Source organism: Lygodium microphyllum, chromosome 30, assembly GCF_053477565.2.
Source record: "Lygodium microphyllum isolate KBCC chromosome 30, Lygodium_microphyllum_v1.1.10, whole genome shotgun sequence".
Lineage (NCBI taxonomy): Eukaryota > Viridiplantae > Streptophyta > Polypodiopsida > Schizaeales > Lygodiaceae > Lygodium > Lygodium microphyllum.
The window spans coordinates 46,738,002-46,756,733 of record NC_141164.1 but is presented as its reverse complement, the minus strand read 5'-3'; the positions used below and the strand labels follow the sequence as shown (position 1 = coordinate 46,756,733).

Genomic DNA, 18,732 nt, shown 5'->3' with positions numbered 1-18,732 from the left:
TGATGAACTTGCAGGCTATTGACTGCAGGCAGGCGACGAATTTGCAGACTGTCGACTGGGCAGATCTGATGTGATGAATCTACCTTCCTTGACACTGTCAGCAGTCAACGTGGTGCAGGTCCAGGCTGACACCTGTCAACGCACAGGCTGTCGGTGATGGGCAGCAGGATGCACATGTGGTGAGAGCAGGCAGCAACCAACTGATGGGCAGATGTCAACTGCACCAGCGATGTGGCAGAAGCTATCGGGCAACAATAGGCAGTTACAAACTGTTGGGCTAGAATGTGCAGGACAGCTGGTGAGGAGGAGAGCAGCCAAGCTTGAGGCTCAATGGTGGCAGCTGAGTAGAGGTGTGCACCACTGTTAGGTTAGGATTTAGCAACACACACACACATTCATAGTGAACAAGCGAACGACAAGAGAGGAGAGAGTGCTAGAATGTCACATCCACTATGTGAGAATGATATGAAAGTACAATCCCTAAGGTACTAAGTACTACACCCATTGATAGGTGTTTACACCGGGAAAAAACCATTCTCCAGCTAGAAGGTAAATAGTGCCCATAGATAAGGGAGTATTCACACCAGAACTTTGGAGGAACACAATAAGTGTAACACCTACTGCAAAAAGCCTTTGAACTTTGATCCAGTCCCATTGAACTTTTAAGGTAGGCTAACCTTTGGCTCATTTCTTTAGTTGAGAGGGCAGCTACAAGATGTCAAAGGGCCTTTTTGATGTAGACTTATTTTGAAGTTCTTGGAATTGATTTTGAAGGTGTTGGATGGCTTAACACTAAATCTTGGGGTTTCTCATCTTGTAATAGTCCATTACTCTTATGAAGTTTTTAAATTTGTTTTTGAATATTTTGCAAGGTAATGATGAGACTTTCCATCACTGTACCTAGCATAGCTAGACATGATCAAAGTATGCAATCTTGCTAAATTTTTGTGAGGGTGATAAGAACTTGGTAAGGACAAGGATTGTTGTCTCATAACTTACAAGAGAATAACTTTAACAAGAAGAAAAACTTATTTCTTCTTTATTACAAAAGGACAGAGTACAACAGTATATTTCTTGGTACAAGATTGATACAAGACAAGACCTTGACACAAGACTAGATCAAAGACCAAGACAAGAACTAGAGATACATGGCTTGAACTAGAACTAGAGAGGACTTACCTAGTAGGAATCTCACAACTAATGTTGGCAAGACTGAAGGGCTTGTAGTCCAAGTGGCAAGACCCTTATTTATGGAGGTTAAGGAAAAGCTGCCAGATGATGATATCATTGATGATATAAGCATCGCTAACATGAGTGATAGCAAAACCAATGTTGATGTAAGCGTTGATGCAACTGTGCTTTAAAAACCTTCTAAAGAATTTGCTAGAACTTTCTTAGAATCTCCTATAATTTCTCAAATCTTCTAGAAGTTCCTAGATACTAGGTTTCTTGGTCCATGACACCTACTAGGATCGCAAAGGTGGTGGATGGGGTCTACTTGTCTTTTGAGTTGCCCAAGTGAATGAAACTTAGTTAACAAAAAAGGGAAAGAGTGAGTTTGTTTTGAGCTTTCTTTGTAGTTCATTCAAAGGTGAGATTCAATTCTACATAAGAACAATTGAGAGTTTTGGTGTAGAGGTATAAAAGAAGTAAATGTGTAGTGGCACAGTGTAGCACTTGCTCAAGGTCTTGGGTAAGTAGCATATTCTACCATGGTGCTTACCTTTGAATATCTAAGTTCACATCTTGAGTTTTGTGTAAGTTGTTTGAAAGGACACTTGCGACAAGGCAAATAGATTGTCCCAATTGAGGAAGTCCCATACCTTCGGGATATTGGTTGATATGTTTCAGTGGCATCTAAATTGGTTTTGAGTTGTAGAATTCATAATCCAAAGGACAAATTAGACCAAGCATCTAGTCAAGTGGAATCATTGTTGAAAGACAGAGTCAACATAGGAGTTGGTTTGCTCACTCAAGCATCATTCTCTTATATATGAAAAGTAATCATCTTAAGGGGAAAGGTGAGTTGCTTTACTCACTCTCACTCAATAATGTTTCCCTAAGGATATTGGTGAGGAGTGATCATTCTTAAGGAGAAAGTGTTAGATCCTTGGACATCTAGGATGGATGCCTATAACATTTGCCACTAGTGACTACGTGTAATTGTTTCCTTAAGCTAGGGAAGGTACAAAATCTTGTAAATAGAACTTGGGGATATAAAAAATGATAAAGAGACTAGAGAAATAGTAGAGTTTGTAGGGAGAAACATAGAGCGTGTACATCAAACACTGAGAGAGAAGAGAAACTCAAACACAAGAACACTGTGAGGATTCATTGAATCATGCTATGAGAAGACAAGCTGATACAATGGAGCTGAAGCTCAAAAAATAACGGCATAGTCTTATTTGAATTAGGCAACAACACTTGTCGGAATTTGCATAGTGAAGGGAGCGAAACGCAGTTCTTTGGGTAGTGGGCTATCAAGGTAATCACTGGAAGGTGAAGGACAATTGTTGAGGGAGTGAACCGCAGTCCTTTGATGCCATCGACAAAGAGGATGATTAGATCACTGGTTGGTGAGAGCAAATCGCAATCCTCGGATGCCAGGGAGATGAGCAAGGCAACAAACACAAATGCCAGATTCTAAAATGTGGAAAATGTAGATTGTAGAATGTTGATGCCTATGTGGGAAAGGTCGTGAGATGTGGAGGCGATACCTAATGATGGAAAATGCAGATTGTGGGGGCCTTCTTTGTGCAAAATGCAAGGCATATGTTGACGCCAATAGGTGGAGATTGTCGGCACGTGGAGCAGACTAATGCCATATGGTGGAGAAGAGATGTCGCTAGCAAGGAAAGAAGGTCGCCACCTATACAGAAGACCTCCAAACGTAGACTTGATGATGAGGGAACACGACGCCTGAAGGAGAAGAGGAAGGGTGACCACGAATTGTGATGTCCTCTAGTAGGGTAACGGGTAGTCGTGTAGAGAAGAGGAAAGAGTGTCAAAGTGACAGAGGAAGAGGGGTGAAGAACTTCTAAGGTGGTTTTGGTGGTGGTGAAGAATGAATAAAGTGGCTTCCTATTTATAGGCATAAGCTATCTAGGGTGGCGCACCATTGTGTGGGTGCCTACTGAAAAAGTAACCAAAATGTGGACACAACCCTTTTTGGGGTTGTCAATGGAAACTCAAGAAGTGGTTTCTCAACACCCCCTTTGAGGCCCAAAAAGGGATGAAGAAAGAGGAGCGAAGAGAGAGACAACGAAGATGTAGAGGATCTTGGAGATCCAAGATTGCCATTTGAAAGGGAATCTGTAGTAGGGAATAGTAGACAGGATGAATTGTAGAACCTGACTCCATCTCGGGAGAGAAGCCACTAGCTTCATAACTTCATGCTGGAAGGAATTTGAAGGTCTTGTCATTAAGTCGCGGTTGAACCTCCAAGGCCTTGATCTAGGTGGTACTTGAAGATCCTGGGTATCAATAGGTGAAATGACTTGCTTGAGGACAACCATTCCAAAAGAGTAAATGGTGGGTGATCAACTTCATGATGAGTAGGTGGCCCCCCTGAGGGTGGAGGTGCAGGGAAAAAAGAGTACATTTTCCCTTTGCGAGAGATAGAGAATATAAAAACTCATGGATCACGGCTTTGGATCATCTAATGGCAAAGGAAGTTTCGTCAATCGCACTAGAGAAGGTATCTGCGGTATCAAAGATGTCGAAGAACTCCTAGAGGTGGCGTCTCGAACTTGAGTAGTTGAGGGTGGGAAAGGTGAGGCTTAGTCTGGACAAGGATGGGCAATAGTTGATGTCTCTCAATGGAGCAGACTGTGGAGCCGAAGTAATAGAAGGTGTCGAATAGCCATTGTCTTGTAAAGGAGCAGATGATTGCTGAGGGCATGGTATTTAACAATCACTCTTGCGATGGGGCGGATTGTAGAACTGCGGGTTGTTGAGGTGGCATTCCTGATGCCCTAGAAGAAGTAGAAGCAACCTCCGTAGTGCATTGTGGCGGTCACAAGGAGGTGGTGGTACTAGTTGATCCTCTGTGGCTTAAAAGGGTTTAGGGCGCATCAAATGTTGTTTTTTGTCTTGAGCATAAAAATCTGAAAGTTGGTGCAGAATAATCTCTGTGGCCTAGAAGGGAGAGGTGGCACAATGAGTATCTAGGGGTAGATGCATATACTCCGGTGGGGTAGGGAGCAAAGGTCCATGGTGAAAAGCATTGGTGGGGGTACTGGTGATGTCAGAAGAGGAGCACCCAGCGGTCTGTCCATCTGCTTGTGGAGAAGCCATAGCACTGGTGTGTCAACCTGCAAAAGAGAGGGTGGGTGTGAGGGAGAGGAAGAGAAGGGTATCTCTATTTCTTGGTGATGGAGCGGAAATGAAGGGGCAAAATCAGTAGACGATGCCAAATCTACAACCTGTCTTTGCCTTCTTTGATGCAGAGGATCTTTGTGGCTCATTGAGTACCTCTAGTTCTGATACTGCGTCAAAAATGACAGACAGACCAGAGAAACATTAGGGTCTGTGGAGAGAAATACAAAGTGTGTACAACAAACATTGAGAGAGAAGAGAAACTCAAAAACACAAGAACACTGTGAAGATGCACTGAATCATGCTATGAGAAGAAAAGATGATATAGTGGAGCCAAAGCTCAAAAGATTACATTGTCTTGTTTGAATTAGGTGGCAGCACTTGTGGGAATCTGCACAGTGAAGGGAGCGAAACGCGGTCCTCTAGGAAGTGGGATATGGGGGTAATCATTGGAAGGTGAAGGACAGTTGTTGAGGGAGTGACAGAACCGCAGTCCTTTGATGCTGTCGGAGATGAAGAAGATGATCACCAATTGTTGAGGGAGCGAATCGCAGTCCTTAGATGTTGGGTCAGATGAGCGAGGCTGCAAACACAAATGCTAGAGCCCAGAATGTGGAAAACGCAAAGTGTAAAATGTTAATGCCTGCGTGAGAAAGGTCGCCTGATGTGGAGGTGATGCTTGATGATGACAAACGCAGACTGTGGGGCCTCCTTTGTGCAAAACACAAGGTAGATATTGATGCTAGTGGGTGGAGACTGTCGCTAGGTGGAGAAGACCCAAAATGCAAGTAGATTGATGATGTCTAGTGGAGAAGAGATGTTGCTAGCAAGGAAAGAAGGTCACTAGCTACAGAAGTCCTCCAACCGCAGACCTGATGATGAGGGAATAGGGTGCCTAAAGGAGAAGAGGAAGGGTGACCACGAATTGGGATGTCCCTTAGTTGAGGTATGGGTAGCAGTGCAAAGAAGAGGGAAGAGTGTCGGAGTGATGGAGGAAGAGGGGTGAAGAATGATTGAGTTGATTTTGGGGCAACAACTATCATGTGTGGTCCTTTATGATGAAAAATGTGCTTGTTGCAACACGTCTTTGGGATTATGTCAATGGGGAAGAAGTACATCCTGGTCATTTGGCTCCTGCAACCCCTCCACAAGCAGGAGGTTGTGGAAAAATGCAAGAGGGTGAAGCAACAATCTCTCAACAAGCAATAGGACACGGACAAAGGCAAGAGTTGCCGCATAGGCACCACACCAAAGAATAGTTGCTCAGAGGGCTTGGGACACTAGAGATACCCAAGCATTGTCACTTATTTCATTGGTAGTTCAGCAGTTGAGATAATTCCACATATTTGTTCTGCTACTACCTCACGAGTAGCATGGATTACACTTGAGCACATACTTGTTGGTACAAATGAGGCACATATTTCTTTTTTTTGAAGGAGCTTGAAAATGTGAAGATGGAAAAAGGTGATGCTATGCAAGATCACCTTAATAAAATTCAAGATTTGTGCGAGCAGTTGATCAATGTAGATGAGTATTATTCTGATGCTCGGATGATATCTACTACTTTGAACTCTTTGTCACCGTCTTATTTGGCCTGTTACACTGCATTGAATCTTACAATGCGGGTTTCTCCTTTGCCACTTACTTTTCTTCAGTAGGTTAGCTTATTATTGGAAGAAGAGCAAACAAAGAAGAATAGTGGTGTGGATGTAGTAGCTTTTGAACAAGCTTTTGTGGCAAAGTAGACAAGTAAGAGCAATCAGCCCAACACAAGCTAAGAAAGGCAAGTGCCATTATTGTAAGAAGCTAGGTCATTATATCATAGAATGCAGGAAACGCATTGCCAAGAAGAAAAAGGAGTCTAGAATGTGAGTTTCAAATGTACATTCTACTTCTATTGCCATAGAGTTTGCGTCTTTTGTCATTGATCATGATTACTATTTTTATACTTGTAGTTATGATTCTTCTTGGTTAGATAGATCATTCAGCTCTGCCGAGGATGCTAGTACTTGGTTTGTTGATAGTGATGCGTGTAAGCACATTACAACATGCAGGGATTTGTTTACTTCTGTCTTGTTGGCAAATTAGTACAATGTGCCAACAATTCATCTTATCTTGTTAGAGGCGTTGGAGAGATTGTTTTGAAAGTTGTTGATGACTCTAATCTTTGTTTACACAATGCTTGTATATGTGCAAGGGATAAAGAAGAATTTGTTGTCCATTTTTTCTTTGGCAAAATGTGGAACGTAGGCCACTTTTGATGATGACAAATGCATGGTCAAGGACAATAAATTCTTGTCTTTGGTACTCACTGGCACATTATGCCATGGACTTTATGAGTTAGATGCTCACTTTGTTAATTTGTTAGTTTATTTGGCATCTACTCTTACTCTTGCTATGTCACAGGTAGAGTTATGGGCTTGTATGAGCATGTGAATTATGGCAGTTGATGCTTATGCAATGTACTCAAATGTTGGAAGGCTTACCTCTCTTGGAGAGACCTCCTGAGCACATTTGTGAGGGATGCATTTAGGAAAAGATGCATTTAGAGCTAAGGCCAGGTTGCAAATTATGCATTCAGATATATGTGGACCCATGCGGACAAAGTCATTGGGCGATATTTTTACTTTGCTTTCTTCATTGATGACTTTACAAGTTTCTGTTGTGTTTTTTCATTGATTAAAAAGTTAGATGTGTATGATGCATTTTTGGCTTTTACTGCACTTGTGGAAAATCAATTTGTTTGTAAGATTAAGAGTCTCCGTTTCGATCGAGGGGGGAATATATATCTTCATTTCTGAATTTCTTCTAAAGAAAAAAGGTATTACACATCAGTTTACTATTGCATATACTCCACAACAGAATGGGGTTGTAGAAAGGAAGAATTAGTCATTCACAGAGCCAGATATATGCTGAAAGCTAAGAAATTGCCACATGTTTTTTAGATGAAAGCAGTTATGTTTGATTGCCATGTTTTGAATAGGTGCCCTACTAAAGTGTTGAAAAATATTACACCTTTTGAGGCTTGGAACAATTGTAAACCTTTAGTTGGTCACTTTCGTACCTTTGGGTGTCTTGCATATTCTCATATTCCCGAAGTTTGAGAAAAAAGTTGGACAATAAGGTTGTCAAATGTATATTTGTGGGGTAAAGTAGTGAAAGCAAAGGGTACGAATTATATGATCTTGTTTCCAAGAAAATTTTTGTCAGTAAATATGTGATTTTTGATGAAAAATCAAAATTATCTCTTTTTGGTTATGACACATATTAGGCGGTGAAAGATGTGTTTGAAGACCTGCTGCCCGTTTCTTTAGATGATACAGCTGGAGCTCCATTAAACGAACAAAATGTTCAGCCAGTTGCTCCACTCAATAATGCAGAAATTCACTGTATGGCTGATCGGAATATTTAGCAAGATGTTGAACAATAGGTTCAACAAGAGCATGTACATAATTAGGAAGCTAGGCATATACCTAGATGGTATTTACAAACCATTCAAGATAGCCATTTGAATGCTCCTCTTGCTGGTCGTACTCCAAGACAAACACGTTTGCATGATTATGCTAATGCTATGATGATGATGAGCTTGATTATGCTAATGCTAATGCTATCATATGTGTTTGTTATAGCAACAAACACATATGATGATGATGAGCTTGATTCTTTTGAGGATGCACAATAGAGTGTGCATTGGATGGCAGCAGTGCAAGCTGAATATGATTCTATCATGAAGAATCAAACATGGGATTTAGTTACATTGCTTGTTGGGAAGAAAGCTATTGGTACTAAATGGGTTTATAAGCTGAAACGAAAAGTGGAACCACTATCAGGTGTATGGTTGGATTGTGCACTAGCTTGGCATTAAAATTGCATTTTTACATGGGGAACTTCAGGAACAAGTGTGTGTACAGCAACCAATTGGTTTTGCAGTTAAAGGATCTAAACACTTGGTATGCATGCTGAAAAAGGCCTTGTATGGTTTGAAACAAGCTCCACAAGCTTGGTACGCAAAATTTGATATCTTCTTACTCAGCCAAGGTTTCATAAACAGCCCATCAAAGTCTACTCTTTTACATATGCAAAGAGAAGGGATCCTTGTTGGTTATCTGTGTTTATGTGGACGATCTTTTGCTCATAGGGGCACATGTTGATCAAATTTCAGCATTTAAGAAAAATTTGCAGCAAACTTTTGATTCGCAGATTTGGGGCCTTTGCATTACTATTTGGACATTCAGTTTATTCATAATGCTAGAGGCATTGGATTGTCACAGTCTAGATATATTGGTAAACTCCTTGAGAGAATTGGCTTCCAAGATTGCAAGCTGGTAAGCACATTGATGGGAGACTGGACTTAGGCTGTCTTTGTAGGATGATAGTGATATATTTGACATCCATACATATGCTTCGGCAATTGGCTGCCTCATTTATTTATGCAACACAAGGCCAAATATTCAGTTTGCGATTTGAGCCTTGAGCAGATATAAGCATAGCCCACGCATGTTACATTAGCAAGTTGTGAAACACGTTTTCTGTTATTTGCAGGGCACCAAGACTCTTGGATTGCTTCATGCCAAGGGGGAATTGTTGCAATTACATGCTTATAGTGATTTAGATTGGGCTACTGATTTTGATTCTCATCACTCTACCAGTGATAACCATTTCTTTCTTGGCTCTTCTTGCATTTCTTGGCTTAGCAAGAAACAATCCATTGTTGCCACATTGTCTTGTGAAGTTAAGGCTGAGACGTTTGTTGGCTGATCTTTATGTATTTGTCACGGAGTCTACTCCTTTGTTTACTGACAATCAGAGTGCTGTTGTAGTGGCACGGAACCTAGTGTTTCATACACGTACAAAACACATTGAGATACAATATCACTTTGTTAGAGAGAGGCTACATGCAGGGGATATTAGTCTTGTCTATTGTCCTACCAACAAGAATGTGGCAGATATCTTTACCAAAGCTCTTTCTTGCGACAAATTTGAAGCATTTCACAATGCTTTAAATTTGATCTCCTTTGTTGGATGACTCTTGTATGCTGATAATTTATCACTCTAGGGGGGTTTGTTGGGTTTTACTTATGCCTATGCTCACACAGGAGTGTCAGTGATCCGCACAGAGGACACTGGGGCACTTTTTACTCTTTGCAAGGGAGGTTTTTTTCCTCAGTCACTTTTATTATCATCTGTGTATTTATGCTACACATTTTGGTCACTTACTGCACAGTACACACATCTGTGTGTGAATGCACTTTAAGTCACTTTCACAACCCTAAAGTCTTAAGGGTTGTACTTTGTACTTTGCACTTCACATTCTATTATGCAAATAGTTGTGCTGTGACCACTCCCTCCCTCCATTGTTGTACTTCGATCTCACATAAATGAAGTGTGGAAACTGAAGAAACCATTTCTCAACAGGGGATTCATTGTGAACATCTTATGTGATCACCACACCTACACCCAAGGCTCATATGCTATCAAATTTGCGAATGGGAATCATGTAGGTCGTAGTTGCCAATGGTTTTTGAAATGGGAGGTATGAAATGGGTTTTAGAGGTTTCATGTGAGTTTTGGAAAATGTTTGAAACAAGTTTCATTTGAGATGAAAAAAAGTATGAAAGTTTTTATATACATATACTATACGACTCATGTAACATACATATTGACATTATTCCATTTTCTATACAATGCAAATGAACATTCAACATAACATCAATATTTGCATGCCTCATAGTCCACTATCCATGCCTAACATTAACTTTAGCAATAAAAGAAGCCATCAATAGATGCAATCATCATGTATAACAACTCAAAACAATCAATGCCAATATGTTAATGTGTTAGATAAATCCATGATAAATGATGATTACAAAAGTCCCAATACATTTAGGGTATGGCATTTGTGAAAGTTTGAAATAGGTGTTTCATACGTTTATGAAATGCCTAGGTATGAAACAGTTTCCTAACCTTATCATTTATGAAACGGGTTTCTTGCCAACTATGATGTGGGTGGATGATATGAGATACCAACCCATGTGATGGGGAGTGGCCCATCATGTTGCCATTTAGGCTTGGGATGAAAGAGCCCATTTAGATCTATAAATGAGAGGTGAGCTTGATGCTTGTCCTATATTGATTTTGTATGTCAGTATGGCTTGTCTTGTGTCTCGTGTGCAAGTTGGATCTATGTGGGCATTTCATGTACATGCAACATGTTTCTTAAGAAGGTAACCAAAATATTAGTGCACTATATGATTTATGCTTGGGACTTGAATTTATACTTTTATTCTGGTACATGTATGACAGCTGGAAGCATATGAAGAAAACTATGAATTTGGCACACACCTAGAACCTTCTCTTCTTCAGTGGGTTTAGCAACGTATTTAACACACCTGAGGCTTTAGAATCCTATGTAGCGCATGTTTGTGGCTTGTGAAAAATAATTGTGTGTGTGTGTGGTCTATTCTATAGAGCAATTATCAATACCACCATGTTGACTAGTGCATTGGCTGCACATGAGTTTTCTATGGTCAGTCACCACCTTCTTTCCATACAGATATGCATATTGCTATGGAGGTATTAAAAAAACATGGTTTGTTGCTTTTGGTTGAACCATATGGCACCATGACTCCTTTAATACTTTCAAGGAACAATATATAGGTAATAGATTTAACAAGTACTATACTTTCAGCTTTCTCCTTGCTTTTGGTTGAACCATGTGTCACCATGAATTCTTTCATACTTTCAAGGAACAAGATATAGGTAGTAGATTTAACAAGTACTAAACTTTGATCATTCCAAAAATGCATTTTCAACATGAAATAGGAACAAGATATAGGTAGTGGATTTAACAAGTACTATACTTTGATCATTCCAAAAATGCATTTTCAACATGAAATAGGAATTCATGGGTCATTATTTGCTAAATGCATTGATCATCATAGATCCATAGGCTTAAGAGAAGTTTTAGTGTCATACGAGTGCACAAAGCCAGGTGGAAGACAAATGAGATAAAATATGTCAATATTTCCAGTTGACATTTAGATTTTTATTTTGTTTTGTTCTTTTTGGGTCAAGCATGTTTTTAGCATGTCCTTTTTCCAAACATTTGCAGAAGTGTGGCGTTTTTTAAATGTTGGGGAAAAAACACTATGGGAGTTTGTAGCCAAGTGGCATGGTTGTACTAGTTTTGTATTTTGTAACCAGCTTTTTGATGATTTATCATCAAGAATATTTAGAAATGCCAATCATGTGAACTCATGACAGTTGATGTTTGAGAACATGCACAATTAGCATGTACATACAGTGATTATAATGATCATGAATTTAAGTCCTTACATAGAATACTCTTATTGTTCTGGTTTTATATTGCGTAACCAGCTTTGATGATTTCTCATCTAGAATTGTTAGAAGTGCCAATCCTGTTGATTCATGAAATTCATGTTTGAGAACATGCACAATTAGGACATAAGAATAGCAATTATGAAGTCAAGTTTGTCATGAACTTGCATAAATTACTCTTATATGCTTGTACAAAGCTCGTTATCAGATTACATGTACAAAGCTCGTTATCAGATTACATAAAATACTCTTACATGCTTCTACTATGCATGATGGTATGTCATCAAACTGCAGGGGTGTTGCTTCTTTTCATCAAAGAAGTACTATAACCACCAATCTCCATCATCACAGGATGAACAACTGTCAAGTCACTTGCTTTTTATGCATTTGTATTATTTTCAAGAGTCTCTTTAATCAGATTGTTATTTTGAAATGTTTAATCAGGTTATCATTCTGAAATTCTTGTTTCAGGATGAACCATCTTGATGATGTGTTAAAAAATGCTGTTTTGGCAGAATACATTTACACTCGAACGGTATGTGATAAATGTTATCGATTCATTCAGTATAATTATTGAGAATGGGAGCATATAACCAAACTGATTTGTGCACTAGAACAGCGATGGATCCCTTTAGTAGGGGATCCTTCAGTAGATGATGAGGATGTTGATAATTGGCTTCAAAGGTTCTTGGTACTGGAAGGGTCATCTATTTTTTTCTACCTACATGGAACAGGTAGTTAGAGTTCCTCTTGTATATCAAACATAAGTTTTTCATGCAGTTCAGTGTGGTAAGAATGGTTTAGATCTTTGAGCTCTTAAGTTGTATGATTGTTATGGCAGATTTGAGACCCCAGGGAACCATACTTTTGGATGACATTGTTGAAGTTGGTCCATTGCCTGCTGCCCAAATGTTTAACAAAGGCAGTAATCAGCGATGGTTTCTTTTCCACATAACCACATGCCATGGGTTAAGGCTTGAATGCACAACACAGTCGAAACTTCAGGTATCTTCAGAAGTATTAAGGATGCTTGAACTTTTTTGAATTTAGGCACAATTCGGTGATTAATGCACTGAATTTTCTTTTGCAGATGGACTCCTGGCTAACTGCTCTAGGAGCTGATTTTAATGCAGGGGATTCTCTGCAACAACACTTGGACAAACATGTGCCAACACACACACACTTGGAACGACTTGAAGATTACTCTAGTTTGTGATACTTTATGGCATGGCTTTTTCTACATGCAGTGGCGTGTGTCTTTCCAGGTCCAATGTTTGTTAATATCATTTCAGATGCTCCAGGAATGGTGGCCCCAAGGTTTGTTAATGGCTAATAAGTCTGTCATGTAAGTTTGTTCATGTAAAGATTCATAACATTCACAGGGAGTTATGTGAATTGTCTGAAAGCTTTGCCTTCAGTATCCTGATTCAATGGCAGCATACTATGTGAGATGAGGACTACACAGGGCAAACCCTTGTATGTCTTGCCAAATCTCTTCCAATCCAATAATATTGTTCTGAATGCAACATCCTACCTATAGGTACTCCAGAGTGGGCTCTTACCATGGAGCAGTTAACTGCCTAGGAATGCTTTCAGAGCCACATTTGTGTTTTACTAATTTCCATTAACAGTCTAGGAACTCTATAAACGATTTGGAAATCTCATCTGTATCACCAAAACAAGAGTCAAGACTTGTTGCATTATGACAACCCTTTACTCAAGGCCTTAACTGATAGAAAGAAATGTTTAATTTGGCATCCTCACAAACCCCTCTCTGAAAAAAGTAGCACTCAAGAAAAGAAATTAAAAAAAACTCTCTGAATGACGTCTTTTGCTGCCTTGAAGCCCTTGTAATTAGGGGAGGGGTTTAGCGGCCAAACTTTCTGTTGATATTAGTTTATGGTACCCTAATTACCAGATGGCCTATAATGGTCAATTCACGCTCTGAAAAGGCAGCAGCTGTGTTTTGTTGAGCTTCAGCATGCTAGCAAATTTTCAAGAGGAGATTATATTTTGGTCACATGTAGAGAGGGAACTAAAAAAAAGACAAGCTATGATTTTGTTGAAAGATATGCAAATAAGAAGCTGTATATCAAGATATATAAGTAGAGGTAAGAAATATTGAACAATTGAATCAAATTTCAAATGGCCTCCCTTGAGGATGGGGAGAAAGAATGATATTTTCATTATGGAAGCAGGAGCATTGCATACTTCTGGACTTTGCTGCTACCAAAAACCAATTTGCTCGCTTGAATGGTCCATGGGTACCAACGGTGGTTTGAAGTTGCAAGTTGATAATATATTGGTTAGACGAGTAGCAATAGCATTGTGCTAGGACAAGAGTTAGTGTTTGAAGAGTTGTGTACAATGGGTTGATGCTGCTCTTGTATTGTTGTTAGTCCTTGAGCTGTTCACATGTCTCTTCACAACGATATCTTTGGTATTCACAATGCTTCCCTTGCTTCAAGGGCCTTGTAGAGGGCAATCTCTGTGTGGCTCAATGGGCTATAAATGGGTAGGGGCTTGGTATTCACCTTCCAAAAAGTCACTGTAAGAATTCACACACCAAATGAGTATAGTTCAGCATAGCATTGTAGCCTCATGGTGGTAGATGGCTGAAGCATTGGAATGGTGGCAAGCTATCCATGTTTCTTGTAGATGAAGAATATCAGTGTGCGTAAGCTCATTGGGTGTTAGCTATGTGCTTTCATAAATTGTTAGTGACTACAGGGGAGTAGCTGAATGTTTTTGGGGTCATGAGGTGATGTGTTGATGGATGTATGCTGGGCTAGCGGGCTAAAGGCCATTGTTTACACTGGTAAGCGTTCATGCGTGTGATTGATGGTTGTTGAAGATATTGTGTTCTTGCTAGTGTTCATAATGGTTTTGTGTACTTGGAAGGGTTTAGTGTGAGGTATTTTTCTTTCTGTCCAATGAGGGGATCCTCTATCTAAAACCTAAAGAGATACACTAGTCTTTGTACCGAACAAGAAAGGTGTTGTGCTCACTCTCCTCTCCACTCTGCACTCTCTCTCACTGTCTATGTGTGTGTTATCCATCATGTTCACTTTCAGCTCCGCGTTAGGCTCTAACAAACTGGTATCAGAATTGTGGTTAAGGTGTTCGCACTTCCCGGAGTTCGTGCAGGTTAGCTCGTCCCTGTTCTTTCATTGGACAGACAGGCGACAGCTCATGCAGTCACACAGAACAAAAACATCGTTTTCAGTCAGTCACAGGCCAACAGGCCACGTCGGGCTGCACGCAGGTCAAAACGTTGTCTTTCCAGGTCGTGAGCAGCGACGACAGCAGCTGTGCGTGACGGGGCAGCAGTCATGAGAAGAGCGGATGTGACATGCAGGACACGACAGGCTAGCAACTGCGGCAGGCAACGACCTGCATGCAATGAGAGTCAGGGCGCAACTGGGGGACGGAGTGGGTCAGATGCAGACAGTCAAACAAGCGCCGCATGAGGCCCCAGTACTACGTGGCAAGGAGATAGGTCCAGCGTGTGGTGGCCACCAGCTGCACAATTGCATCCCAGGGCGGCGGAAGAAATGTATGCCCAGAAGAGTGTCGCAAGCAAAGTTTATTAGCTAAAAAAGCTTATGGATTTGCGTATGAAAGAGGGTACAATAATGTCTACTTAGTTGCGTGAGTTAACTCCATTTTCAGCCAAGTGATTGCCTTGAAGTTCATGATTGATGAAGAATTTAAGGCTACGTTCTTGCTTTGCACTCTGCCAGAGAGTTGGGATACATTTAGGATTGCTATGAGCAATTCTAATGCGATCATTATGTATTCTGATGTAGAGAGCTCTCTACTCATGGAAGAAATGAATCGGCAGAACAATGCATTAAGTCTTCCAGTACTTTGCATACTAGAGATAGATCACAACAGGAAGACAAATCTGATAGCAAGAAATGCAGTAAATCATGTGGGGAGGATGTTGAGAGCCATCATTGTGGCAAGAAGAGTCGCTTTAAACGTGATTGCTACAAACGGAAGAAAAAAAAAAAGGCAGGAAGATAGATGATAGTAAGGAAGAGAAGAAAGAGTCTTAGCCTAAGAAGAGCAATGTCAAAATTGAAGAAGTGAATGTAGGCATTGTTGACAGTGACAGTGGGAATGACGAACTCTTTGTTTTCACACTTTAGTAGACATGCTTTACTTGCAAATACGGATGATGACATGCATACTTGGATTCTAGATGTAGGTGCTTTATTTCATGTCACCCTTATTGTGAGTGGTTTTCTGACTATACAGGGGGTCGATATGGTGTTGTCCATCTTGGGGAGAACTATACATGTGACATTGCAGGTATTGCCAGTGTGCAGTTGCAGTTTCAGCATGGTTTTGTCTTTACACTTCAGCTTGTACGGTATGTACCTCAGCTCAAGAAGAGCTTGATTAGCACAGGGCAGCTAGATGATGATGGATTTCATACCACCTTTAGTAATGGAAAATGGAAGATCTGTAAGGGATCTAGAGTGATTGCTAGAGGTTGTAAAAGTGATACCTTGTATCCTCTCCATGTATCTAGTGTGCGTGACCATGTTGTTGTCGTGACCGAGCAGCCAAGTGTTTCTTTGTGGCATGGTCGGTTGGGACACGAGTCAAACTGGAATGAAAGTGCTTTCTCGTTTGGATTACTTGCCTTGTCTTCGTTATACTGATTTTGAGCATTGTGATCCTTGTGTTTATGGTAAACATGCACAGATGTCTCATAAGAAGTCTCATTGAAATCTTCTTCTGTAGAGCTAGTACATTTTGATGTGTGTCAGATGCCATGGTTATCTTTAGGGAAAAAGAAATTACTTTGTCGCCTTTGTCGATGATGCTACACGGAAGGTTTGGGTTTACCGTATTCGTAGCAAGAAAGAAGTGCTTAACTTCAAAAAATCTTGGCATTGGTTGAGAATCAGATTGATAAGACACTTGTGTCTTCGCTTTGACAATGATGGGGAATATGTGTCCAAGGCATTTTAGGCATTTTGTGACAGCAAAGGGATAAAATGGAAGCTCACTGCCCCTCATAATTCGTCCCAAAATGGTGTTGGAGAGCGTATGAATCGGATCATTCAAGACAAGGTTCGGACAATGCTGTCACATACTGCTTTACCTCATGGTTTTTGGGTAGAGGTTGTTATGATAACCGTATACTTGATTAATTGGTTACCAAGCATGTCTTTGGGAGAAGAGGGGGGAAAGTTTTCCAAGAAGCATGGTGTCGGGCAAGCCACCTTCATATGCATACTTGAAAGTGTTTGGCTGCGAAGCATTTGTGCACATACGTAAGGAAAAATGCGGCAAACTTGAGCGAAAGTCTTGTAAATGTATTTTCTTAGGATATGGTGATGAAGATGAAATGAGGTATAGATTATTGATCTTTAGAAAAAAAAAGTAGTATACAGCAATGATGTTATCTTCCGGGAAGATCGCATGCACAAACAACTCGAAAGAGCAAAGGCAGTCTGTAGGGTTGTATTCTGGGAAGAAATGCCGTTTGGACAACGAAATGTGGCCACTGTACAACAGCAAATACATGTCGTAAATGAATCTGCAAATGCATAAAATAATGTTGGAAATGATCAGCCAGCCATTGTCCATAATGATGAGCTACTAGATGTGCAGGAATAGCCAAGACATCAAGCTATTAATGCTGATTTGCAGGCTATAATGCTAGGATAGCAAGCTGAAAATGGAAATTTGTAGGCTCAACAGTCAGCAAACAATGATTATTGGGTGTTAGGAGATCGTTTGGGGCTACTAGACAACGTGATAGATTCATTCATGGTGCAAACAATGTGGCTGATTATGTCATGTTGACAGACTGTGGTGAACCATTTTGCTTCAAGGAAGTAATGGACAGACATGACAAGAAGAAATGGTACAAAGCCATGTTGTCAGAGAAGGTAGCATTTACGCAATCTCAAGGTTTTCATAGAAGTTTGATACATTTACGCAATCTCAAGGTTTTCATAGAAGTCAAGTCGATCATTGCTTATACACCAAGAAGGTAGCAGATGGCAGCCTGATTATCTTGGTTCTGTATGTTGATGACATGTTGATTGCCGGCAAGGATACTTATGCCTTGGACTCATTGAAGCGAAGTCTTCATGGCAGCTTTGACATGAAGGATCTTGGTGATGCAAATCACATTCTTGGCATGTGAATACTCACATTCTTGGCATGTGAATACTCAAAGATAGGCCAAAAGGATTACTCTTAAGTCTTGCAACGTTTTAATATGGAGGGGGGGAAGGCAATTGGGATTCCATTACCTCCATATGTGAAATTCAGTGCAGAGGATAGCCTTACATTGGATGTTGAGAAGGTTGAAATGGCCAAGATACCATATGCTTCAACTGTTTGCAATTTGATGTATGCTATGGTTGCTACACGTCCTCACATTGCCTTTGTAGCGGGAGTGGTTAGCAGATACATGGCAAACCTTGGTAAAAGCATTGGGAAGTAGTGAAATATATTATGAGATACCTCAAAGGCACAAAGGATTTGTGCATCTGCTTTGGAAAGCAGAAGGCACCTATCAATGGCTTTACGGATGCAGACTATACTGGTCATGCGGGCTGCAGAAAGTCCACTTCTGGGTATGTGTTTACCTTCATAGAAGTAGCAGTCTCTTGGATCTCCAATCTACAAAAGTGTGTTGCATTGTCTACTACAGAGATAGAGTATGTGGTTGCCATTGAGGCATGCAAGGAGGCTTTATGGCTTTCACATTTGGTGGGACAACTTGGCATTACAGAGTTATCTATTCTTCATTGTGATAGTCAGAGTGCTATTGTGCTAGCACAGAATTCCGTTTTTCATGCAAAGATGAAGCACATACATGTGAAGTATCACTTCATTAGAGATGTACTTGACACCAAGAGCATTGAGCTTGTCAAAGTGCATATAGATGATAATCCTACAGATCTTCTCACGAAGGGTCTTCAATAGAGCGGTTTGCTCATTGTCGACAAATGATTGGAGTTGGATAGGTATATGTATTTCAGCTTTGTACATGCCTAGACTTAGCTGATTCTTTTCTCCTCTTAAGGCACATTGCCTTTAGGT

The 18,732-nt window shown here is 40.4% G+C and overlaps 1 protein-coding gene across 5 annotated transcripts in view; it reads left to right on the top strand.

The window, feature by feature from the left end:
- Positions 1 to 13,620, top strand: part of LOC148009810 (uncharacterized) — a 37,793-nt gene extending 24,173 nt beyond the window's left edge. For 2 of the 5 annotated variants that reach the window (XM_087672698.1, XM_087672697.1), the window contains 4 exons: positions 12,127 to 12,190; positions 12,275 to 12,389; positions 12,497 to 12,660; positions 12,746 to 13,620. In XM_087672698.1, coding sequence (XP_087528824.1) covers positions 12,127 to 12,190; positions 12,275 to 12,389; positions 12,497 to 12,660; positions 12,746 to 12,871 — 469 coding nt within the window. In that variant the 3' untranslated portion in view covers positions 12,872 to 13,620. The remainder of the gene's footprint in view (positions 1 to 12,126; positions 12,191 to 12,274; positions 12,390 to 12,496; positions 12,661 to 12,745) is intronic. The other 3 variants (XM_087672696.1, XM_087672695.1, XM_087672699.1) reach the window with 3 other exon arrangements.
- The last annotated feature ends 5,112 nt before the right edge of the window (positions 13,621 to 18,732 follow it).